Source organism: Manacus vitellinus, unplaced genomic scaffold (genome assembly GCF_001715985.3).
Source record: "Manacus vitellinus isolate BGI_N305 unplaced genomic scaffold, ASM171598v3 scaffold_14_pilon, whole genome shotgun sequence".
NCBI lineage: Eukaryota > Metazoa > Chordata > Aves > Passeriformes > Pipridae > Manacus > Manacus vitellinus.
Window position 1 is genome coordinate 9,595,601 of NW_021939063.1, and position 27,120 is coordinate 9,622,720.

At 43.6% G+C, this 27,120-nt stretch overlaps 1 protein-coding gene across 1 annotated transcript in view; it reads right to left on the reverse strand.

Annotated features, from left to right (window-relative positions):
- SETD5 (SET domain containing 5) overlaps positions 1-24,233 on the reverse strand; it is a 46,463-nt gene extending 22,230 nt beyond the window's left edge. The window contains exons 1-13 of the mRNA XM_008925272.4: positions 24,216-24,233; positions 17,143-17,317; positions 13,236-13,341; positions 12,142-12,353; positions 11,763-11,821; positions 11,169-11,356; positions 10,063-10,101; positions 8,323-8,565; positions 3,811-3,959; positions 3,375-3,492; positions 2,847-2,956; positions 2,315-2,561; positions 2,031-2,111 (exon numbers count right to left, since the gene is read on the reverse strand). Coding sequence (XP_008923520.2) covers positions 2,031-2,111; positions 2,315-2,561; positions 2,847-2,956; positions 3,375-3,492; positions 3,811-3,959; positions 8,323-8,565; positions 10,063-10,101; positions 11,169-11,356; positions 11,763-11,821; positions 12,142-12,353; positions 13,236-13,341; positions 17,143-17,213 — 1,623 coding nt within the window. The 5' untranslated portion in view covers positions 17,214-17,317; positions 24,216-24,233. The remainder of the gene's footprint in view (positions 1-2,030; positions 2,112-2,314; positions 2,562-2,846; positions 2,957-3,374; positions 3,493-3,810; positions 3,960-8,322; positions 8,566-10,062; positions 10,102-11,168; positions 11,357-11,762; positions 11,822-12,141; positions 12,354-13,235; positions 13,342-17,142; positions 17,318-24,215) is intronic.
- Between the last annotated feature and the right edge of the window lie 2,887 nt (positions 24,234-27,120).

Here is a 27,120-nt window from a genome sequence, read left to right on the forward strand (position 1 = left end):
TATATTTATAAAACAGCCACGAGGAAACGCGTAATTTTGAAGAATTAAAAACCGCAACTTGGAAACAAACAGAGATACTTGCTAATGACCAAACGTTAGAAGCAAAGAGAAGCCAGAGGCAACAGAAGTAAGTGATTCAGTAATTTGCAGCAAGTATAACACACCACACAAACTGACTAAAGTGATCCAGATTCATTCCTTTCCTGATGTCAGGAGATGACCTAGCTCAAAAATAAAAGCTTTGGTCTAAGCAGCTTACATAGTGGATAAGAAAAACAGAACATGAGAGAATAGAGAGGCAAACCAGACACATTTGTTAGGAAAAAAGAAAGGACAGGAAATCTTATCACCTAGCTGTGTCAGAAATAATTGGTAATTATGCATGTAAAAGGCCCAGTACAATAACGTTGCAGTGACTGGCAAGAAACAGGATGAATCAAGTGGATTTTAAGAAGTGGGGTCAAGTGTCTCCTGAGATTTTTCATGAAGGAGAAAGTATCTTCAAGCACACAGCAGTACTCAGTCACAGCAGCCTGGCCTTTTACAGCTTTCTGTTCGAGAATATTCAATACACGCACACACAAAGAGAGACAGGGGAAACTATAGATATGGGTATTTACCTGGAGCCAAGTATAGAAAACTGAATCGCATTAAAGCAGATTAACTGGTGCAACCTACAGGAACAGGGCTTACAGGCTCATGGGAAACTAACACTTCACTTAGACTTATTGAACTATTCTGTCCCAGAAAGAGATCAGCTTCCCTGCATTAAAATGAGATCTTTCCTCCAAGCTAAAGGCCAGTCTGATGGATGACTGCTCTCATTCAAATTTCAATGGAAATTGACTGCTTTATCTCATCTGTTCTAAAAAAATCCATGAGATAATCCAAGGATCTCTGGATGGCCCTAGGCTCTGCAAGTTGCTGCACTATTTTAACATTTAAAGCATTCACAGGAAAATTATACTTAGAAGACCCATATCTCTGATTAGATGAAGACAGGTGGTGGTATTGGTGAGCAAAGAAACACAGGGAACTGCTAGTTCCAATATATTTGTTGGCTGGTAAAAGGATGGGAGCAATTTTTCAGTTTTTCTTCCTTGGGTTTTTGGGTTGGTTGGTTGGTTTATTTGTGTGTTTGGATTTTTTGCTTATTTATTTAAATTAATGAATTAAGCAGTACCAGAACGGCTCCATTCGCACACATAAAACATTCTAATCCAGGTGGCAATCCCTGGAGCCATAAGAAGCACAAGGAAAAAACCCACCACTTCACTCAGTACAGATGAAAGCTGAAAAAGGACTGTGTTATCAAAGATCCCAGAGCACCAAGAAATATTTTGATCAAGACGACTGTTTAAGGAGCACAAAGATATTTCCTAGTAAGTGTCAATAGTACTGTTGGTGGTCTACCCCTCTTGATAACATTTGTCACTTGTTCCCACCTTTTTGCCACATGGCAATGTGTTTATAAACCCATACAGGGAACAGATACATGTTAACAAATCTAACTGAGCAAAATGGGTTAAGTTTTAACAAAAATCAGGTTGTGGTTCATGACATGACCTAGTTGAAAATGTCCCTGCCCATTGCTGAGGGATAGGACTAGATGACCTTTGAAAGCCCTAACTCAAATTATGCTATGATTCTATATCATGCCATAAATTCTTGTACTGGCAATAAGGAAGGGCAGAAGGTACAATTACCTTTTTTAAATCTGGTGCTGATAGTGTTGCTAGTGGTATGTTTTAGACTACAGAACAGCCCTGAAAGTAGCAGTTAAACCTTTCAATCAGGAAACAAATCTACTGTATATCTCCTAATCTGCAGCACCCTAACAGAAATGCTATGATGTAGAGTCAACCTGGGTGGTTTCTTACCACTTTTTTTTTTGCTGTTGTTAATTGAGACTTACTGAAGACCACTAACAGTTAGGATTCATGCTGAAACAAATGAAATAATGAATCTGTTGGTCATTGCATGAAGCAAGTCCTAATGGGGATGATACCCAGACAGAGAGAAGTACTTGCCCGTCGGCCATGGACCAAGGCTCCCTGTTCATCTACAGGCTCCTCTTTCTCCCCTTCTTGTTTCTCCTCCTTCTCTGGCACCTGAAAGAGAAGCCCAGTCTTAGTATACCAACAACACCCAGTACCATTTTAAAGTTATCAACATTTCTGTGCAATTTAAGGTGCTAAAGATTTAAAAAAAGGCTTCCTGCAGTTTCTGTTCTTCAGATTCCAGCGCTATGGGATCAGATTCCACAGCACTGAATGGTAACAATATACATAACAAGGGGGGTCAAAGGTTTTACCTCACTGTCACTGACTGCTGCAGGTCCCTCAGGAACTTCCTCCGTTTGCTGACTGCTGTTCTCATCCGATGCAATGCTCTGCTGTTCCATCTCTAGCTCCTTTCGACGGGCTTTTCGCCGGCGTGTTTCTGCCCCAATTAGTGTGCCTAAAACAGGTGGAGGTAGGTGTTCTGCAGCATTTGGGCTACGTTTCTGCACAGGGCAATTCCGGTTCCCCTTGTGACACGCACAGTCCACTTTATAATTGCTGCTCCAAAACACAAACATAATTCGTGTCACTCTTCATTTCTCAACCCTTGCACAGAGACATTCAATGCATCTCCTACTAAACATCTCACCACGTGCCAAAGCAAGGACAGCAGGCTACCTTATGGCCTCTATTGTAGAATATGCCAGCAGAACTGGACAGAATAGCCGGGAAATGCAATTCAGTAGAAAACGGAGCAAAATGTAGAATGCGAGGAAAGGGCTGGAGGAAGATGTCCAGTCCAGGAGGGCAGTGGAGAGCTCCCGGGCGAGGTGAAGGACTCACCAGATGTTGTACTCATAGTCAAAGGCGATGGTAACCTCTGTGTCCTTGGCAATGGTGGCAACAGCATAGATACATAGGTGGATCATCCCATCGGCAATCACATGTCGAACCTTGTTAAACAAAGTAAAGAGAAACTAACATCTCCACACCTTGCATTTCCTACTTCCAAGAGGAAAGCCTCCTCCTGCAAAGTAGCTCTTATCTGCTCCATGAATAACTATTCCAAATTCTCCGTTGGGAAAAGCCTGCTTCACTGCTTGTCTCATCCTGTGCTTTTCCACTTACACCTACTCCCACCTGCTTACCCTAAGTATCATTCTGAACCCAAAGTAAAGACATAAAAGAAACATTTCTCTTCCAAACTCCCCCCTCACGTTCCCAAACTTTCTCATATTCTAAGTATAAACCATCAAACGAGCAAGAGACACAGAGAATTTACCCCATATTCTGCATTTTAAGTTAGGGAAAGCGCTAAGCTTATGTAAAACATGTATTTGCAGTTACAGTGATGGTGAAGACAGAATTTACCTCTGCATTTGGGGTGCAGGAACGCCTGATGAACCTGGCATCATTGCCAAAGGTGCGGGCATCAACACACATTTCAACACCATTGAACTTGGAGTAGAACAGCACAAAGGGATATGGCCTGGAGAAACAACAGAACACCTCAATCCCAAAATACCCAATTCCCATGGCACTTATAACAGGTATCCCCCACTTAACTGGAAGCAGCACTTGCATCAGCGCTATTGCTCTGGGTGCTTATGCACTTCCATCAACTTAAGAGATCTATTTCAGAGGGTTTGGTCCATAAGCTGAGCATCAAGCTGAGGTGGTATATTTGATTTCACATTTCTATGGATGGCACAGCTGACAAGGCCCTGCAAGTGAACATCATCCCATAGAGACACCAGTCTCTCTGTGCCACGATGCTCTCACATTAATCACTTCATAGTACTCTTACTTTTTGAAGAAATGCCCATTGACCTCGAATTGCTGTCGTAACATAACCTTCCCTCGATACTCAATTATAAGGGTATCTAGTGCCAAGTCTCTTGCTGCCCTCAGGATCTTCCGGTGCTTCTGAACCCGAGTCACCCTTCCCAGCTGCAGCTGTAACAAAAACCAGAGCAAAATATGAGAATTTAAACCAAATGTCTCTAACTCATGAATATTTTACCCACATGAAAAGAAAAATTACTCTAATAGCAACACAGAGAAACTTTGCCAGTGAATATATTGTTTATTCTGTAACATTTTAGTAATGACCAATGACCTTGATAATATTTATCAAAAGCCAACAGTATTTATTCCTTTGCTTCAACACCAAGTCTGACAAATCTATCAGACCGAGTATTTCAGTCTTGCAGCAGGAGGCATAACCAGACCTGTCACTTGCTGCTAACAGGGAACTGCTCTGCAATTACGGCCACTTTCACAGCCAGAATAATTCAAATCTTCCCTAAATTGTGGGTTGTCACACATTTAGAAGAAAAGAATGCAAGCTTTTCCTTTTGCAGTGGATGTAAATTCTAGCTAACTGGTCAAAGAATTAAGTTGGCAATTTCCATCTCCATCCAAAACTTCTCTACATCTGTCTGCTCAACTAGTGCTGTTGATTTTAATTTTTTTTTTTAACATGAAACAAATTTTTAACAAAGTAGTGACAGTTTGTTGAAACATCTTCATGTTAAAGTCTACAGATCTATTACAATGGATTTTCACAACAATGTATCTTGACAGTATAAACCCACAACATTCTTTAAGTACAGACATCCAAACATGACACATTTTATGGAATAATGGAAGGGATATTATAAGCACTAGGGCACAGGAAAGACTTCATAAAAACAAAGTACTTCTCTTACTTAACAGATCAAAGTTCTCAGCAAGTAAAAATTGCATGAAGGTGATTGGTTGCTTTGCTACAAGTGCTGTGCCTGTTCCTTCCTAAGCATTCTATTCACTGCTCAGAACGACCCACTTTTGATACTTTTCCACAGTGAACTGAGGCATAAGTGTTCTTACTTCAGTAATAATGACAGTCATGCATCTAAATTAGAAGTAAAACACAAGATTTTATTACAGGCAAGTTCCCAACTTTTCCTGATAGAACTCTTGTCAGAAACAGCTACTGAGCAGTCTGCTCAAATGGGTAAAACATTAGGTACTTTTTGTACTATCCAACTGTGGTAACAAAGAATAAATAAATGGGACTAGATTTCTTACTGCATGATAGAAGATAAGGAGTTAAGGAGATAAGAAGATCTGAAGTTATTAGATGAATTAGGGTTGAGACAAGTTTGTCTCCAGTTGAATAATTTTTATATTACCACTCATTTGCTGTAATATTTTCTCATCTTGGCCCTACACAGGAGGGTTGGACAAGATGACCTTCAGTTGTTCCTTCCAACCTGAACTGTTTTACTACTCTATCAATACTGTGAGTACCAATAAGATCATATCTTTCAGAGATGCACCTTCATGTCCTCCACTCTCACCTCTGCCCCATGACTGCCTGCATTACTGTTCTCCTCATGCTGGAAAACAGCTTGAGGAACATGGGTGGGCTAAGGTGGGGTGGTGGGAGGAGGAGAAAGTCCATGAAGGAAAGAGAAGCTCTGCATCTGCAAAACTTATTTATCTGGGTTTGGTAAAACAGGAATGATCTCACAGCTTTTCTGATAAGACCCTAGCTCAGCTTGTTTTCATTCTCTGAATTTAGAAATATGAAGAGGATTAGCTGCCATGCTTTCATGTGTGAAAAGAACAAATGATTTTATTCATGTCATAGGCTAGGGATTGCTGACTGCTAATCAGCCAAAACCGTTCTGATATGTTTGCAGAGCAACATCTGCATAATACTCAGTGGCTTTATTTTATAAAGGCCCTTTCGCTCTTCACTTCAGAATGTGAAATCAATCAGGGGTTTGAGCTCAAGTCAGCAATTATCAGAGGCAACAAAGGGCAAATACTAACCCTGGGTTTGGTTTGGCAACAACAGGCAGAAAAGTGATTCACAGCTTTCAGTCTGTCGAGCAACTGGCAGTAGCCAGGACTAAGATGATTTTATTCATGACGCTAAACAGCTTTATATTTTCAAAAGTCTCCCTTTGCATCATTAGGACAGTTGAGAATTGGTTTACCATATAATCACCAAATCATTTAGGTTAGAAAAGCCCTCTAAGATCACTGAGTAAAACTGTTAACCCAGTACTGTCCAGTCCATCACTAACCTATATCCTTCAGTGCCACAACCACAAATCTTTTAAATGCCTCCAGGGATGGTGACTCCACCACTTCCCTGGGCAGCCTGTGCCAGTGTTTGATAACCCTTCTAGTGAAAAGATTTTTCCTAATATCCAATGTAAACCTCCCCTGGTGAAACTTGAGGCCATTTCCTCTTGTCTTATCCAACACATTCCAGTGACCAAAATCCCATATTCTGCATGTATAACTCTTAATCCATGCTTCCTTACTCCTCCTGGCTTTAGGAAGCTTTTAGGTCACACTTCTTCTCTTTGTCCAGATTTTTTTTTTTTAAAGTATACACTTGCATCACTGTTGACCCAAGCCAAACACCCCTCTCAACTGTCAGAGTATGCATGGCATATAAAACATTATTTTTACTCCTTTCTCCAGAGTCTTCCTGGCCAAAGAGAGCAGAGATGATACCCATCTACACACAGCTGCCAACTGCATATTGACACAGCCTCCTGATTTTCTTCTAGCTCAAACTACCTATTACCTGTTATCTTGCAGAAAAGCTATTTTTACATTCAATAGTAATATCTAGTTAAAAGACAACGGATGCAAACAAAAAAAAACTCCTCAGTTTGTCTAAAAAAAGGAAAAAATGAGCACACACTCCACACCTGTGCAGGCTCCTCACAACACTCCACAGTCACCTGCTGAGCAGAGAAAACAGGACATAAGAGCTGAGAAGCAGCAGCCCAGGACAGCCACTGGGTCTCTCCTCAGTATCCAAGAACAGCTACAAAGCCAGTAAGTCCCTTTACACCTTCTCTGCACACACAATTACAGGGACCTACCAACTGTTTAGGGTAACTCCAGATCACTATTAAGTTTTGTGACTTTCTACCCTTTTTTTTCTTTGGGATATATCACATTTGGAGTCTTCTCATTTGGAATGCTGGCCGTTTTTCCCTGTGGGAAAACCTAGGTCTGTACTGGGAAGGGAGAGGCCACAAGACCATGACAAGAACAAGCACATTTATGTATGATATCTTTTATAATCTTCTGTCCTGCTGTACTCTATGAAGGTGATAAGAAGAGACAGCATGTTTTATTACTTATTTCGGGACTTTCCCTAAAACTCATGTGAGGGACGTAGAAGAGGTTACATTTAGTCTCAAAAAATACTGAGATTTCTAGAGAAGCAGAACTTTTTCTTCTCTATATTTCCTGAACTGCTCCCTTTAGGAAGGCTACTCAAACAGCCAACAAGAAGTGTTTCTCCCCAACCCCCTTAGAAGTATTACTCATTGCAGAACTAGAGGTAAGAGTCAAAGAAAGTTGAGTCCAAAGTCCTCTTTCTGCACTCTCCCTTACTGGCAATATCTGTGCTCTGCCTGGAAGTGCTTCACCTGCCTGAAAGCAGAGGAAAAGGTGGGAGGGAGCATGTGAACTTCACTGAGTGGTGAGTCACTTGATATAAACAATGAATGATTCAAGCACTAACATATACCTGATATTCAGGTTTCTGACTTTGCTCCCCTTCTACAGAAGAGGTGCCCCACTCGTGTTTTGGAGCCCATCCTTTCAGCTGCACCTATCTCCATTCTCCTGGAAGGAAGCCCCACAAAGCCTGAACTGGGTGGGAATGCTGTGCTCTGTTCAATAAAGCACAGACCAGACGAAACAACAGATAAGAATAGTAGTGGGGAGGACATACACCACACAAACATATTACTTTCCTGTTTCTCCTTGTTTACATGAACTCCATAAAGATGGCAACATGGAAAAGCTAGGAAGAAACAGCTCACTAAAATCAGTTGTAGTTGTGCAGTATTTGACAGTTATCAAAATCCAAATAATAATCCAAAATACTGAAATAATGTTGAAAGGTTCTTTCAAATGGCCTTCCTCAAAATATGAGCCAAAAAATAAAATAAATAAAGGGGACTGAAAAACTCAGGTGGAAAGCAGGAAATTTTCTATCTCCAGTAAGTGATAGATCTGGTTCTGCCTCAAGTCATTCAGTGACCAAAAGTATTTACGGTAAAATAACTGTGAACCGTATCAGAAAACTGTACAAAATATCCCCAACTTAGCAACATTGGTCAAATGCAAGTACTTCTCAATCTTAGCACTGGCATCTCTTCTGAATCACTGTGTATCAAACCTATGCCTACTGGTCTGAAATGACAGACCAGCTGGGACATTGCTCACCATGCCCATGCCTTACAAACCAGAGCACTGACCTACCCCACCCCTCTGTCACACTGGTTCTTACCTGCATCTGGGACCCAATGACAGTGTTATTGCAGGCCAGCTCTGTTTTGTTGATTGTGTCCAGCATAGCAGTTTTGCCCACATATTCTTTATTAGAGTTGAGGTGACGCTCCAGCAAGTTCTGCACGTCAGCACTGTACTGGTTCGTGAAGGCTTCCTCGTACTGGTCTGTCCAGAGGCGTATTCGATTCTCCCACCCTTCAGCTGTGTTTTCATCCAAGGCATGTGCTTCAGAAGGGGAATTCTGCACCAAACAGCAAAGAATGAATGGCTAGTACACAGCAGGAAAACCCATCCCCAGTGCTCCAAACTACAAAAAAATGGCAAATCTGTTCCAAGCTATCTAAGTGCTGGTGATGAGGACACATTTTTCAGCACCTGCACCCTCTAGAACACTGTACAACAGTTCCACTTAGGAATTTGTGGAGAATTCTGTGCAGGACTAAGCCCTCTTGAGAGCTAGTACTCTGCACTGCTATATAAAATAAAATTAGGCTAGTACATGGCCAGTAAAAAAAAATTAAGTCACTTTAGAAAAATAATTAAGTGGATTAAAAAAGCAAAGGAACAGAACACATAAAGGCAAATAAATCTCATGTAGGCTTGTCCTACAGTCGACCCACTCATGTCTAACATAATGCTAGATGATGCTGACTGCATCTCAATCTTCACAGTGACTGATCCAGAAATAGTTCCGAACCTTGGAGCTAAATGGTCAGTTTCAAGAAACTGAATGTAGAGCACAGGCTAATACCCAGAGGGTTAAAACTGCACGTCCTAAGCAGAGTAAAGAAGAGAGGGCAAAATCAGGTAATCCGTTTACACTGTCTTGTAAGGGAGGGGAAAACAGAAGCTGATAAAAAAAAAATATTTAAGCTTCATTCTTTACTCCACAATAGTTGAAGAAATTCAACAAATATTCCAGAGGTCAATAATTCAACTGGTTTCATAAGGGACTGAGGCAAGATCTTAGTGACAAGGACAACCGAAGAGCAATCATTATTTTCATCACATATATAAAAACATTAAGCGTTCTCATGCATTTTTACCCTCTCAAGGCACTTGTATACTATTGAGATGGTGCATACAGACACCACAGGACTGTACTCTTTCTTCTGAGCCACTGCTAGAAGCCACTACCAGCTACAGAACTGGGGCCAGGTGGAACTGAGCAAACTTCAAGGCACCACTTGTGTTTCTGGGAACACATTTAGCTCAAAGTGCAAGTTACTTTTTTTTGTCAAATAACCTTCCTATTCGATAGCCACACCTGCCACTACTGCAGGAAGTCAGAGATAAAGATATTGTCCCATCCACCCCTTGTAAGAGAATGTGGAGAGAAACAAGGTGAGGGACTCCCAACATTAAACTTGTGAACTCCTTTGATGTCCAAGCCTGAAATATCATTGATGCAATCAAACAATAACTGCCCTCACAGAAGAGCAGCCACAACCAGTTCTACATCCCTTACATCAAACATCTCACTCCCAATGCCATGAATCAACCATCTTTCAGAACTGGGTGACATTATCTTACTGAAAGCTATCAGAAGCAAAAGAAAGGTTCAAGGGGCAACTGCTGTGATACCCTTTTATAGACCTGCTTGTGGTGCATGGTAAAGCTTGAGTTTATTCCAAGGCTGGTCCCACAATCAGAAATTCCCCAAGCAAACCAAGAGAGGCACAAAATATAGGGAAACCCTCCCCAACCGCCATCACAGAGGGTTGTCAGTTTTACTCACCTTCATCCTCAGAGACTTCCGTGAGCCCTCTCGAAAGGCCTATCCCCCAAAACAAGGAGAGAGAGAGAGAGAAAAAACACAGTATTGTATATTTCCTCAGAATTAGCATCCCAGAAACACACTCAATCTTACTCCAACAGAGCAACACTAAATCTTACTCCAGCCCTTAATAAAAGACAGCAAGAACTGCAGGAAAACCTACACAAGAAGCAATAGACTGGAACGAAAAGACTCTGCAATGCAAATCCGGTGGAAACTGCTGAAAAGTTTCATGGCCAGGATTTCTGAAGTAAAAAAGCCTGCCTCACACTTAGTAAAATGTCAAGATCAAAAGCAAAACTGTCTGGACTAAACCCACTTGCTTTGATATGAGAAAGATCCAGAAACAGAATCAAGCTGGTTCGCAACAAAAAAAAACCCTCAAAACCTCACATGGGCTCCTGCCCCCAGCCTTTTATTTAATCAGTGCCTACCAGAAGAACTTCAAGAGAAACCTAAACTGTAGAAAATTATGGTAAAGCTAGCAGATGACGGGAAAGAACCAGCTGCTCACACACTTGCATTCCAATATAAGCAATTCAAAATTATTTCAGTCCCCAAACACTCACAAACAAGACAGTAAAGTCATCCCTCAACAAATGTTCATCACTACCTACATAGTTTTCCACACAAGCACTATCTCTGTCCCCGAAGAACAGTGCCAAGAAGCTCTGCAGCCCAAATTCCTCAACAAAGCCTGCTAAGAAATACCATGCTCTCTTCATTTTTCATTCCATTCACAAACTGACCCTCTGCCATAAACAGACTCCAAAAGCTGTTTTCCCAAATCCTAATACAGAAGGGAAAATATGTAATTGAGTCCAAGCTCTGAGCATGAATGGACAGCATTAGGAAATAAGGGTGGAGTTCCAGTAAGGCAATTTTTAAACCAACAGCCACATACTCTAGCAGGTCACAAATACAAGGCGTCACATTATTGCACCAGAAAGAGCAATTCCTGACAGGACAAAAGTTTCTTGTCTACTGCCAGCTTGTCAGCCTGCTCCTAACAACACTTCACACAGCATTTGGTAGGAACTGCAGCAACTCTGTCTCACTCCACATACCTTGATCTTTTTGGCCTTTGGAGCAGTGCGAGCTTTTTCCGTACTCCTCTTCCTCTTCTTGGGTTTGGTCCTGCGGACGCGGTTGACGGTCAGCGTGATGCTTGTGGGAGTGTGCTGAGTGGCCGTGTACAGCACCGTGGAGGGAGAGAGTTCTTCATCCCAGCTCTCGGTTGCACTGCTGTCCCCGCCTAGAGACAGAAGTGCTTTGTTAGCAGCGGCTTCTCATCCCCGAGAGCGCAGCTGACCCTTATGCCCATTTCCATCAAGACGACTGGCTGACCCTGCATAACTCTTCCCTGAGAGAACTATATCACCTCAGTTTCCCCACCCAAACTGGGAACGGGTCTCCCAAACTTCTGATATGTCACAGAATGACACCGACGAAAATTTTCCTTTTCTGTTCACAAGATAATCTGATTCTCCCAAGTGCTAACTGAGGTGAAGGGTAAGGAGAGGAGAAAATCCCAGCGATTGGGAGGCAAAGAACATTAGCGGGCAGTGATCACAGTTAGATGATTATAGCATCCAAAAGACAAAGGTCTCATAGATAGAAAACAAAAGTCACCATCATCAGAATTACACCCTCCAACTCACCTGACACGTTGTCCTGCTTCCGGCGGCGGAGTCTGATCACCTTCCCCCTGCTCATTCCTCTGCCAAAGGAGAATGCACAATTGAAGCTGGTTTGTAGGAGTAAAGTCACTTGAAATTCAACAGGATGTCACAAGATGCGTGCCCTCAGTGGGGCCCAGGATGATAAGAACATCGATTTAACATCCTCATCTCCACTCCTGGTGCCACCAACACTTGTCAGGCTGACAACGCAAAGGAGCAGGGTCAATAGTGGGTAAAGCACTGGAAAGAACTCTCCAGTTAGCAAAAGGAAGTCTGTCCCACAGCCCAAAGGTGACACGGTTCGGTATGAGAAGTCAACACAAGGAGCAGCCCAGACCTGCACTGCACCAAAGCTTACCTGCACTTTTCACACTTGAGGAGGAAACCATCTTGGGAGACACTGCAGTGGCACCAAGTGGGAATTGATTCTCCTTCTGAGGAGCTCTCACTGTCCCCGGAGTTCTCCTCATCAGGCGAGTGCAGGCCATTCAGTTCTGCACGAGGTATAATGGTCTGGACAGGAGGAGAGGCTGGCGGCGTTGGAGGAGGAGGGGCTCCGTAATTATGATCCTGAAAACGAGTATTTGCAGTACTACTTTTAACGTGAAGATATGATGCCTAGAAGCTGAAGTCCCAAATCCACAGTTCCCAGGTTAATATTTAACTGGTGTAAAACAGTAGCCTGAATTCCTCAATCTACCAAGAAGGCAAAGCAATAGCTCTGAAAGATGTGAATGGTTTCCTTCAGCACCAATGAATTAAACTCAAAACCTATGAAAACAACCAGGCTATTTCGACATTAACTGCTGTACTGCTAATAACCTGAGATTACATCAGTGTTTAAACAGTGGAACCAGATGCCTTGAGATGTTGTAGAGTTTCTGCCTGTTGAGATATTCCAAACCCAACCGGACATGGTCCTGGGCAACCTGCTCAAGCAGAGTCAGCTTGAGCAGGGAGGCTGGATTATGTGATCTCAAGAGGCCCCTTCCAACCTCAGTGATTCTGTGACATCCTGTTCTTCCCATAGCTTCAGGCTATACTCCCATTCTTCCTGACTGTTCATTGATTCTCATTGTTATAAGTTACCACTATGAAAATCTGTGCAGTTGAAACAAGTATAAATAGTGCACAATAAACCAAATGGGGCATAAAATTACCATCAGGAAAATGTTATATATTCATATATAGTCACACTTTGTTCATATACTTCATTCAGTTAAAAATCTATCACCTAGAATGCTAATAAAGCTTGTTGTAGAGTATGCAGGACTTCACAAACAATAAACACACAAACAAAAAATGTATGGCAGAACTCAGCTGTAACTCGGTGTTTGTTCCCTAATAAATAAGCCAAAACTCCTAAGGCTTAACAGGCAAAGAACTATGGAACAAGGAAAAAGAGTAAAAGTAGACAGTAAAGAGCTGATTCACTGCAGAGAGAGTACTCACTGCGTAAGGCAGCCCGCGATAGCTGTGTTTCTGGGTGGCCCCATAGCCGTGGCTGGAGTACACATTCTTCTCACTGACAGCTGGACTAGCTTCCACAGACTCTGGGCTGCAGAAAGGGCCAGAAGTAAAACCCATCAATACAATATCATTTTTTTAGTGACAGTATTTCACTGTTCTTTTCTATTGAACACATGAGCTCAAAATGAAGAAACTTCATGAAATCGAGGTGTTATTACATACTTCACCAAGCATCATGTGTGCAAAAGTTGTACAGGATGAACCTGCTTTCAGAGGGGAGGAACTGAGTAAGGGCCACCCTAGATAACTCATTAAACTGGGTCTCAATCTGGGAAGTTAAAAAGATAATTAGCATGTAAGAAGCTCAGTTTCCTTATGGTTGAGGAAACTGGGTCTGGTTCAACATTCACATCTGAACTCAGCCAGCCTAATCTCAGAGCCACTGAACAGTACTGCCATTTTATCTTTGCAACAGCTTATTTCAACTGCAGTTAAGCAGCTTTCCTGCACCTGCACTTGTTTCTCTCTCCCTCAGGTACCAATTGTTAGCTGAGTCCAGTGTCCTGTGATAAAGCCTGCATGAAACCTGCATCTATCCTGACAGCAACTACCAGGAGTTGGAGACTCCTGTTACAAAGAGGCAACAAATCAATGCCCTGGATAGGCAGTGGCTACAGACAGATCGGATTCACCCTGTGCTTTCTATACAGCAACCTCCAACGAGCAGAACAGGAAATGTGCTGCTGAGGTACAATGCACTCTTCCACCACAGGGTGGTGAAAAAAAACAGCTAAAAATGAAAGGTATATCCTCAGCAGAAAGCTGCAGAAACCCTACTCAGAGAAGGGATAGCTGCAATTCAATGCAGGGGATATTAGATAATGAGGCTACAGACAGAACACCTGCAAGAAAGCACGCTGTTACAAGCAGAAGATACGAATCAGATAACCTCTGCACAGAGCAGAAGAAGGGTCCGTATCAGAATACTGCAGAGTATTACTGAATCGTGTCTGCAGATGAAATCTTTGTCAAAATTATAGCACGGAGCTGAGCAAGGAGGAAAGAAAAATACAGAAAAGGAAAACTCTACCTTGGAACTCTGCTGCTATGGTGAGATTTTGCAGGATTCTCAGAGGGTTCTACATGGTCAGTGTGGATCAGGCGGCACTCAAACAATGGCCGGCGATCACGCGTGGGGCAGTGTTTAGGCACCACCCAAGAACACTAACCCCTGTGCCCTTTGGACTTCCTATTAGCTCTTGAAATCACTGCTGCACTGAAGTTTGCCCCACCCTGCCACTGAACCTCATCTGTTCTCCGATGGCACCAACCTCTGAGCTTCTGGCTTACTCTGGAGTACGGTGGACCTGTCTTTGCAACATAAAAGAGCAATAAGTTCTTGTACAAAGAACTGCAGAAAGTAGAAGGCCTTACACCTATGCAAATGACACTTCTGTAGCTCAGGATTTAGGAGCATGACATGATAAATTCAGTTGTTTTTCAGCGTGGCTACAGCCAGCTAAACTGTGAAAAGCAGGAGATATAGGTGGTGATTCCTCTCAAAGGATATACTTAATAAAAGGCACCTTGTAAAGCTTGCCACATAATCCAGCCTTGCTGGATCTTTGCAACAGTCCTCTAGGACTTCCAGATTGGTAGTGTTAAATCCATTTAGGTTTAATCGTATTTTCAGAAACAATATTAGAAGGAAAAGAGCCTAAACAGTCTAAGGAGCAGATAAGTCCTCTGTCCAAGTCACCCACATTCCTAACCACAGTCAGCCTGGAATACCAGCAATGCTGCCGCAAGCATTAGCAATAAAACTTCAGGATTGTTGGTGCAACGGTGTCCAGGGGCAACAACACCGGGGCCCCAACGCTTCCTCAGCAGCAGCGTGCCAAGGAGCTTCCACAACTTCCACTATGCAGTCAGACTAACACAGCAAAACTACTCTGCAGCGTCCGTATCACCCTCAGATGAACACCAAGACTCTTCACCATTTTCACCTCCTCTCTGTATCAGAGGCCGAGGAAGACGCTAAAGCTCATCCTGTAAGGAGGGCCAGCTAGTTTTCCTTTTACCATCCTATCGCCCTCATGATGCACATCTTGGAAATCAATCCCTTGTAAAAGACAAGAAGCTCAGGTACCCCAGACTTTACTCTTCCAACTAGTAGAGTTTCAAAGGCAAAGTGAAGGATAGCCTTAGCTTTGAACAGACCCACAAAGGACACTTCAGCAGTAACAGTGCATCGATGCAAAGACTGGAGAATAAAGTGCTGGCATTCCCAAGTTTTAGAAAACAGAGAAACCAATTCAGAAATCTTCAAAAGCCTTTTTTCAAAGTACTCTAGCTTAGCCTCAAATTGGACCTACAAATTTCTTACAAGGGAAAAAGAAAATGCTTTGCAGATGGTTTACAGTCGGTCTGTTTGATACTGAAACTCTACAAGGGACATGCGCAGATATATCTGGCTCTTCTCTCTACCATGCTCAGCTTTGAAAGCAAAGTACATGACCAAACTATTTAGCACTCTTCCTCCTGTCATAAACAGTTTAAAATTCCTGCATGTTGAGTCTTCAAAGTGCTGCTGTGGGAGAAGCAGGGTGACAAGCAATACTGAATGTCAGATCTTGAAAAGTGAAGGATCACGTACCCACTGCAGATAAGTGACTTCTGATTCCTTGTTTAAAAAGAACATATAAAAATGTGGGCTTTAGGATGGAATGAGGCCTCACGAAGGAGAATACCTAGAATGGGGCCAGTGCCAAGACAGACAAAAAAGGGCATTAGCAGTCTTGCAGAGAGTGCGACTGTGTAGTCAAACTTTGTGCACAGTCAAATCAGGGCAAGATGGAAGGGAAAACCAGGGATTCGTACCTTAGCCCACTGCTCTTACAGCTCAAAATTTATAGTCTGGAGCAATTTCTGTTCTACAGTGATCAACCTGACATGCAGGTATTTGCACAGTAGGTAGCTTTAATAATACATGGGGGAAATCTGTCTCCAAAATGCCATTTGTAAATTTTTGTAAAGGGATACTACAGCTCTTATTTCAAAGAAGGATGCAAGAAAGCAGGGGGGAGAAGAAAAACACAGGAATAACTTGAGCCCTCCCTCTCACCCCCGACAAAAACACAGTACTCATCTGAGCTGACATCATTCTGACAAGGATTTTAAGAAGATATCACGATGCTGTATTTCCTGAATTTGAAATGTTCTTGACGAGTCTTTTAAAAGAAATGCTAAGTCTCCTCCAACAGGCCTCAGAGGTATGGCTGCAGTGAGAGCCCTGCACAGCATACTGTGGTGGAGACCCTGAGGGATGCTCACTGAGTGTGCTTCTTGGAACGTGCTCAGGGGCAGAAACAAAATGAAGGTGTCCACGCAGGCTGATGCTGCCTCACATCTCTGGTCAAGCTCCAAAGGTGTCTGGAAATCAGTCATATAAGACTGGTAACAAGTCTGAGCCAGTAGGCTCTACTGAGAGGGAGGTTCAGCATGCTGATCTCTCACATTACAGCTTTTGGAAAAGGAGCTGGCTTGTACCTTGCCAACGCCAAGCATGGGTAGAGCAAACGCACAATTACCTGCACTTCAGTACAGACTTACTAGTCAAGCTGATATAAAACCCATAGTTGAGTGCCTCATACTGTTGGAATTCTCCTTTTCCCCATCTCCTCTGTCAAACTTAACAATTTCCGTAACACTGCACTTGTTAACACCCAGAGTCTGTCTCTGCATTCTTCCCTCATACAGCCAGTGGACCAGCAGCCACTTTCTCCCAGGTGCAGAAAGCACCAGCACCGATCCTACAGCCCCACTCCAGATCAGCCCTCTGACACCCGCCCCTCCTCCTTTCTCCTCCTCTCTGTGGGGTAACACTCACTCCGATCCTGCAGCCATGTCGGAGTAGGACGTATCTGGTGTGGTGACTCCCAGAGGGATTGCAATGCTCATGACGCCCGTCGGGGATCACGGAGTCCAGAGGGCAGCGACTGGCCGCTCCGAGGGCGGAGAGGAGCCGCAGAGCCTCGGCCAACACGTCACGGACATGGGGAAACCTACCAGGGTAGAAAGAAAGCATTGCATCGCCGTTACAGCATGAGGTGTCCCTGTGTACCCCTAAAGAAGGCTTTCACAGCAAAAGAAAAGCAGAAATATGTTTCCATCAGTGACGTGACACATCGGTTTAACTTCATTTTCATATGTGGGGCCAGGGAAAAGGTAGATGGTAGTAGTTTGGTGGGGTTTTGGGGGAGTTTTTTTACAGTGTTGAACTGACATACAATGAGCTGCTCTGCCTTAAAGCTGATAATGATAGTTCCCCCCTCCCCCAAGTAAACTTAGGACTAATTATCAGATAAGCAATCTATTAGCTCCTTCTGCATATAAGCAGCAGCTGTCACCTATCACCCACAGCCCTCCATCAGCATTTCCTAACTCCTTCCTTAAACAAGCTGCAGGCAAAGCGCCGTCTGGGAGGCCAAGGAGGCAGAGCCGGGGTGGGCTGAGCTGACCCGTCTCACCGCGGATCAGTTTGCATGTGCATTCACCGGGCCCGCGGCACGGGTGAGTGTGACCTGCAGCGTGGCTACTCCCACGCCACCGACGCTCCCGTCGCCCAGCGAGGCCCTTATCCTGGGCTCTGCACCCACGGCTCGGGGCAGGAGCCGCGACACCGCGGGGCCCGACCTTGCTCAGCCCGGGCTGACACCTCCCCGCGGCAGAGCCACGTCAGACGTCTGGGCGGCCGCGCATGGGCCGCTCCGGCCGGGAGCACGGCGGGACCATTGGCTGGGAGCGGGAGCGGGGGTGAGTCACGGCGGGGCCCCGGGGAGCCCGGGCTGCGCCGTCCCCGCCGGGCGCGGCGCTCGGCTACGGCACCGACCGAGATCGCCGCCGAACGCCACCCTCCAAGGGTCGGATGGCGGCCGGAGGTGAAACGGGATCAGCTCCTCGTTATGTAAATAACCTCAATAGCACACACGAGCATAAAGGAGCTATTATTCTACAGGGCTCGAAAGAAACTCCCCCACGATACAGAGAAAGGCTGCGTTTCCACAGGCAGCAAAGGTAACTCCAAAACCAAAGAGAAACGGTGACGACTTAACCGCCCTCTCTGCACGTTAAACTTTAAGGGCAGCTTGGAATACTTTCCGCAGCCTTTCCCGGCTCCTGCTGTCACATGCTCCCCGGCATCTCGGGGGCTCTGCCAGCAAACCCTCTTGGGCTACAGAGAGGCCGCCAGCCAAGTTTTCCTGTGGGTAGTGAATTTCTCACAGGGAACTGCCTTTGGACACCACAGTCCAGCCATTGTTTAAAACACAAAACCCCCCTGAAACACCAAAACACACACACTCACTATAAGGGCAAATGAAGGAAGAACTAGAGTCAAAAAGTTTAAATGCCACACGCTATATTGCCTTTTCCTGTCTTAAAAGACAGGCCACTTCTCTTGGCACAAGGAGATACTTTCCTTCTTCAGTATACATCCCTATGAGAAATCTTTCTGACAGTATGACAGGCATACAGCAAATTACAGAAGTAGAAGGTAAAGATTTCTAAGTGGTCTGTGGCAATTCCCTGTTATGCCCCAAAGCAATGGTCTCACAGGGAGGTGGGAGATGAAAAAGAGGGAAGACTAAGCTCACAGGCAGTTGCAACACAAGACAGCCTAGCGTTCTTGAGTGTGTTTTCTGGAAAAATATTAAAAGAAAAATAAAAGGACCTTTTGGAAGTGTCTTATTTACCCTTTCTCATGCTTGTGATAGAGTTGTGATTTCTACACTGACACGAAATGAGACAAATTGCTGCTAAAATACAGCTAAAAGCTACAGACATCAATCCCTGCTTCAATCTAGTCACATAAAACTCTGGCACAAGGTTAAAAGAAATAGGACAAGCTTCTCAATGTCTGAAGCACCCTTCCCTTTAAGAGACATAGAAAGCTCTCCCCCCCGAGTAATATTTTTAAATACTTGTTTAGATGTTTTTTCCCATATCGATCTTTTGCCTTTGCCATGACTATACCCAGCTGGCAGCAGCCCGACATTTCATCAGGACAAATTCCAGCCTCCCGCCTGCTCGTGACTCAGCAGAACTGGAAGATTTCAGGTGCAGCTTCTGGATACCTGGTCAGTCCTGGAGGAACTGGGACAAGATTTCAGGCACTTCTCACAGGAAACCCTCTTTCCATCAACAGTGTACAAAGGCTGTTGCACTGAAATGGTCTGATAACTCCCATTTTTGGGAAGGAGATTACTGGAGAAATATGAAATACCAAACTGAAAGGTTAGACAAGGCAAATTCCAGTTCAGTCACATTTGTGTTGACCCAGCAATACTTGCTCAACCATCACCCCTGCTCGGATTTTACTGTTTGTTGCTGCTATTTTATGTGTACTTTCAAGTCCGACAATGTGACATTCAAAATGAATTGCTGAGACCAACCTCAAATGCTGTCCAAGACCACATCACCTTCAGGCTACATTACAGTCTGGTCTTCATGAAATTTTGGCCTGGTAACACCCAATACCATAAAATGCTGGAGTTGAAATCAAAATGTTCACCCATCAAACTGGCTAATTTTCTGTATATACAGTCCCCAAGGACCTTCCTACCTCTCCCCACAAAAATACGGCCATGCAGGAAAAGAAAAAATATCACACCCACTTCTCTCTGGTGCCACTAGAATAAGTTTTACTAAAATTCAAAGTCTTTAATTTAAATCTGATGATCTTCAGACCACTGCACAAACCTGTCTCCTTTCTGACACAATTCTTTTTGATATAAAACGGAAACAGGAATTTTGATGGCCTAACAGGTAAATAATACTTAGCTGGTTTCGAAAATGCAGCATTTAAAGATACTTTAAAACTAGGTTTAAGCCATTTTAATTTTCAGAACTCTGTTTAGGACACAACAGCTGCAGCACTGCATTGGCTCACTTCCACTACCATTGCCATCCATGTACAAATAAAGCAGATGCAGAAAATTTACAGCTGGAAACTCTCTTCATTATTATAAAAGTCTGTACTAACAGGGACAATCAAGCATGCTGAGTCAAAGAGCTCACTAGAGCTTCCTCCTTCATGATGTGGTTGTTACTGTTTTCACTTGTGTCCCAGTCACATAGTCACCCCCGGGCACAGGTGTCCAAGACTTGGTGACAGAGTCTACAAAGGATTTGTGAGCGCCATGAAAGATTCACCCCCAGACAAAAACCCCTGGGCACAGCCCCACAGACTGCATTTGTTACCTAAATTCAGACTCCATCACCATTGGGTGCTGCTCAGGTGATGCTGTACAACCTCAGGGGGACAGAACAAACCCCCTGCGCCCTCCCACAGCCACAGACCCAAAGGCAAAGCAGTTACCAAACAGGGGGAGCACACAGATTCATCCTGTTCCTCTGCAGGGTCAGTGCACCTCTGTGAGTCTGTCCACAGAAGGCCTAAGGTATTTTGTTATCCTGCATCCAGTGTCTCATGCGTGGCTGAGAATGGTAAGAATGTAATGCCGGTACAAACACATCCCGGACAAACTGAGAAAAGCCTTCTCTGATTATACACAACTTCAACATGTGAGCCAGGGCAGGGAGAATAGTGAAATCCCCTGTGTGCACTGACGGTGACCACTTCTCACACATCTCTTCTTCGCAGATATCAAAGGACAGAAAAGTGCTTCCTTTACCTCTCCCCACACCTATAGTTATTGAAGTCCCAAAACTGGACACAGATTCAAGACTTTTGACAACTCAGGATTGGTAGTGTCCAAACAATAACCATCATCACCTTCTCTATGCTCAGCAATGGACCTATAAGTCACCTATATAGGATAAGCTCCTTGTATAATGAGTTGCACATCTCACACCATTACCAGTCACATCGAATTCAAAGCATGTTTTTCTCCTGCATCTCATACTGCCACAGGCCAGTCCAAGCTGGTGGAAAACTGGTAATAGCAGCTCTGCCATGCAGCCTTCCTTGGCATCCAGCCTCACGTGGGACAGAGGCAGTGAGTTTTGACCAGTTCATACTTACACTGTCATCTGCACCAGCAGCAAACCACTCGGCAAGTGGAACAGTGTAAGAAGTGTAGCATTTCAGATCTTCATTCACCTTTTTTTCCAATTGAAATTTCAGAATGACCAAAATCTACGGGACATCTAATGTAAACATAAGTGCTTCCATTACCATGCTAAAAACTCCTCTCTCATCAGCCAGTGCCACTCAAATACAAAAACAGTCCACCTGAGTCCAATCAAGCACTGCCTGTTCGTTCCAGCACACCCACAAACCTCACGTCAAGGGCAGATCCTCACAGAAGGGCAAACACCTTTAGGGCAAACAGAATCACATCAAGGTTTTTTGTGTGTAAACCAGCTAGCTCAAAAAAATGCATCAAATTCCCCTGATTACAGTCATGTTGTTCTATAAAGACACCTACACAGAAGCAGAGAAATCCTTAAATCATTTAGCTCCAACTTACTCTGAAACATACAGATTGCTAAAAGTACTTGAATTGTGCCTCAATCTACCAATACAAATGCGTGGCTCTGCTCTGAAAACAAGCTGGGTTCACTAAGCAGCAAGAAAACAACTCTGCCAGTTTTAAAAAATGAAATATTGACATGAGTATTCACTATTATCATTAGATCCATATATCATCTCTTAGTGGGCTGACAAAGGAAGACAGCAATCCATCCATCCATCTATCCCACGGGGTCTGGGAGAACTCAGTCCCAGCCTACAACAGAAAGGATCAAATTATTAGACAACACAGGTATTCATTGCTAGCTATGCATGCCATGATAACCAAATTACTGACAAATACAGTGAGATGGTTGGAGATTTATCTGTCTTAGAGCTTTCTAAAGACTGTCCCCTGGTTTATATGTATGTAACCATATGGAAAAAGAAATGAATGTATGTATACATTTGGTTCAGAGTTCTCTGGAATCTAGAGAACCTTGACAAAGAACCAACATGCTCCTAGAAGAAGAATGACAACATTTCAATATTGTAAAATGTCAAAAAGCAACAACACAGCGAGACCTGATCCTGCTCACCACTCTGCACAAGATCTGGAGTCGAGAACTGGGGAAAGGCAGGACTGCTGCTTTTAGGACATGGGTGATTTCAAACACCTTTTGGTGTCCACGGGCCTGTGCATCAGTCAAGTTGATCCACACAAGATATGAAATCATATTAACAATTCCCACTAAAGTACTCCATGGAAGCACTAGACACTACCTCAACACATGTCTATGAATACACCTACTTAGCTAAAATCAGCGTGATAAAGCTGTCCAGTGAAGGCCATGGAAGTCATGTTTAAAAGTGAGGTACAAGCAAGTTAAATCGATTTTGATAAAATTTGGAAACAGCTGGAAACTAAGTAAATTTAATTTAAAAAAAAAAGTAAACTAGGTTTCAGCCATTTTAAGACAATTTTCATCATGTCCATCCACAGGATTCTGTCATTTTATCTGATGAAGAAAACATCAATTTTAGTTAAACTCCTCTGTGAACTACACCCTAAGGGACTACAAACAATGACAGAGTGCAACTGAGAGAAATTAAACCATCAAGCAGAAAAATTACAAAATGCATAGTCAAGTACTCTCAGCAACTGACCCAAGACTGCAGAAATTACTTGGAAAAGCAAAAGGAATAACCTCAAAACTTTGCTGCTGCTTCAGCAGTCAAGACATTATGCAAAACCTCTTTGTTTTGCAGACCAAAAAAAAAAGAAAATCTTGTGTTTTTCTTTCAGAACCACTAAGGATTTCAGGTATTATCATAAGAAATAGAAATCTCATAAGAGAAAAAGAGAGGGCAGATAAGACTTTGCCTCCAGAAATACCTTCTCCTGGACAATTCAACTGCATTCTTGACAGTCCAAAACACTCCAGAGCTGGAGATGTCAGAAAAGGGTTTGCTTGGACTTTCTTAAGACATCCAATTTGCATCACAGAACCTTACTGGAAAGTTTAATTCCTATTGATTTTAAATTGGTTGAAGAGTTCATACATAAGAATAATTCCATAAACATGCCATATTAGAAAGTGGAAGCAAATTACAGAGTAGCAGCAATCCATGGCAGACCAAATTATTCCACAGTGAGTTTATGGAGAGGTGGCAAGTACACACCAGGGAAACTGTCTGCACCCCACACTGACGAGAAGGGACCTGGCAGCATTTGTGTGGTCTGCACACACAGTCTGCTGAGCAGGAAGGTGACAGAGATGATGTTTTAAAGGAATGACAGCCTCAATGTAAAGGCAAAAGGACCATCCCAACCAAATTATGAAAGTCCTCACAAACCTAAGGGTCACAAACAGAGGAAGTCTTCAAGAAAACCTCACAATACTACGAAACTCTCCTTAAAAAAAAGTTAACCATCAAAGTAAAATTTAAATAATAATGGTACCATAGACTCAAAAAGAATCCTTTCTATGCTTTAAAAACATTATTTTACACAGCCTCTATTTCACAGCATTAAAAGTTGTTGGTGAAAGTGACAAATCCTTCCAAGTCTGAAGCACTTAAAATTATATTTTCAAAAACTAAACGAAGGCAATTCCCTGAAAACACTTCTTTTTGCAAATACTGTTTTTCCTATTTTCTGAAAGATATATAGCAATACAAGAGGAAAAAAAATTATAATAAAGTGCCACAGAGTTGAAGGTACAAAAATTACTAAAATAAATGAAACAGGAAAAACATCCCTCTTTCAGTTCCACAAACTTTTGATTTTGTGACAGTCATGGGGCAAAACTATTCTGCAGTGACAGGAACATTCTAATTGCTATGCTGGTCCTATACTGTGAGGTTGTTGCTCTTTTTTCCCATGAGGTGAATGAGAACAGTCAAATGTCTGTATGTCACAAAAATAAGAAAATGCAAACAAAAAGGTTCAGAACAGATACTCTGAGATTAAGAGCTTGACAACTAACCTCCAGTGAATCCAGCTGTGGCAGCTGATGTTACTGCTGTGACTGTCTCCTCTAAGCCTTTGCCAAAACAGGTGGCAGGAAGGAAACGTTGCCATGTCTCATCAACTGCAGTTGATGCCAAGAAGACTGGACTAAAAGCAGAAACAGGTAAAATACATATATTCCCTTTTAGACACTGTTTTAGGGGCAATACATTTCTGCAATAGGGCAGAAAATGAGGAACAGCAATACTGAAATCACCACTGCTCAGTCTACCACACCTTGTCCATATATATCCTATGTTTTCAGACTCAATTTAAGAAGCCTGCCTACACTAAAAAATGGCTACGGATAAAATAAGACTCAAGATTAATTTAAATAATGTAAATAACATTCATTTAATCTTAGCAGACCAAAGTGCTTCCTTGTTCTAAATTTTGTTGCTTGTGGATGTAATAGTATTCACATGAATGATTTTACCTGTGTAACTATTAAACTTTCCTAAGTAGACAAACCCTAAATTAAAAAGGTTGTCAGACAACCCCCCTCAAAAAGAAAAAAACCTTTAGACCTTGAAATTGTGTTTTGAAGGTATTTCAGAGAAAAGCCTATACCACATGCGAGGTCAGAGGGAAACACGGCAATAAAGGGCAATAACTAGGATCAAATCCAAAGCCAGACAATTACAGTTCCCATGAGAATCCAGACAGTCCAGAGTCATGGGAAGTCGCTGAATATAGAAGGGGAATCAGCAGAATTTACTGGCACAGAGCAGCGTCCCAAACTTACAACCAGTGGAAAGCTAACCACTAACAGGTTGCCAGGAGTAGGACTGCAACCTCCAGCCCTAGTATTGGAAAAAAGATTTCTCCATAATCCCTGCCTCGCAGGTCTCGCTGTACGTCCTTTATACATCTATTTAAGGCCCCCCACGTGACAAAGGCTGCCTGCCTGGCCACTCCCTGCCGGGGCAAACAACCCAGCTCCAGAGGAGACTCCAGCAGCCGCTTCCAAGGCAGACATTGCATCAGCCAGGTGTGCAGGAAGCGGCGGAGATAAAGCAGCTGTTGACGAAGGGGCTCTCGGACGGAGGCTGCTTCAGGAATCTCATGGAAAGGACGACAGGAAGGAGAGAGACGCTCCACACACAGAACAAGCTTCATCGGCTTCAGAAAGCCTTTGTGCTGGGGCTCCGGACCTGGCCTTTCTCCCAGAGATGATGCAACACTGAAGAACAAGGTCTGTGCCAGAGAAAACTATTCACAGGCTATGCAGATGGCAACGCAGCCAAAGGCTCTCGGATCAAAACATGCCAGAGTCCCCCCAGCCCAGCAAGCCCCCCCAGGCCTTCGTGCCCCTCAGGACCCTTCATTTCACCCTGACACCCAGCACGACCCTGGCTTAGGGCAGAACGAGGGACCTCACAATAGAGAGAAAGAACTAAAAGGGGGTTTTAAAGTTCTGCAAAAAAATCACAGCTCGTCCTCCAATCTGTTGGGAGGGAAGAGATGGGGGAGAGACTGAACTCAAAGCCTCCAGTCTCCCACACAGGGATCCTCCCGTCACCGTGGCTTGCCAGCGCACGCCTGAGCTCCCCAAACACGTAGGGCAGCCTCGGCCCCGCTCTCACACACCAGGAAACCACGCAGGGACTGCCCGGGCAGCCATGGCAACATCACACAGTGTGGCAATTATGGAGCCGCAGCTCCCACGCGAAGGTTCAGCCTTGCTTTCCATTACAGGACTCGTTTTGACCCTTCCCCCCCTGCCCAGACCATCACCGAGTGCCCTCCCGGCTCCAGCCTGGCCTCTGTGGTTTGTGACTGGCAAGTTTTGCAGCCTTGCACCTGGGTTCGAGATCATGCAAATACATTTTTCTTCGTGTTGTAAGGAAGTTATTCCAGGCTTATGTAATGCTCTTGTGCCACGTTCCAACAAACACCAGTTTGTCCCATGTGCCTCGAGTGGGAAACCGGGCTACAAAAACACCTGCAACCTGTGCCACACACAGCAGGAGTCGGATCCATTACTACTTCAGCTACATAATCACTATTAAGCATTAAAATTCAGTGAATTTTACAGGATTTCAGCAATCTTCCAGCATTGTGACAGGTTTCAAAGCTCAGCCTGCTGCACTGCCCCACCACAGCCCTTCTGTAGGAAACATCTTGGAAACCTTACCAACTGTTGCATTTGCCCAGGCACCTGTACCCAGTGGCACACTTGGTCATCTAAGATGGTCCTGGGACCCATAAAAAATTCACACATTTCCTGCAGATGTGTTTTTCCCACTGAAAAACATAAAACCTGTTAGACTGAGTCAGTAGGACAGTGGTGGAGAGCAACCATGAAGGCCCAAAGGCAGCGTATCAGCCAAAAAGCCTTAGTTCCCCTTCCGGGCATTCCAACTGCTTGATGATGCTGAATTATGTCCAAGAAATGTTCTTTGCTTTTCTGGCTTACTTGCATCTCACATTATATTGTATTTTGGCACTGGTAAGATTTGCACTGATCCCAAAATGCAAGTACTACTACGTCACCATGGCATGTCCCAGCTCTGCATGTTGGATCTTCTGTGTACGGTAGATGTTCACCTACTATTCAGATTTACAAAATAAGCCACCAGCCAATAATATATTGGCCTACCAAGCTTTAAGGAATATAAATTTTGCTAAGATCTTTGGATAAGTTTTTGATAAAACAAGATAATCAAAGACTTGCTCTTACAACCACAGAGAGGAAAGTAACGCTTATTCAGGAAGCTCCCAAATACCTAATTCCTAACTGCTGGCAGGAAATGCAAAGCTCAGTGGGACAGACAGTGCTGAGAGCCACGGTCACTTTTTTGAATAGCCCATTTTTTTATTAACAAGATTAAAAGTGGATAATCCAGTGGAACACATTTTCAGAGTAAATGCAGACGAGC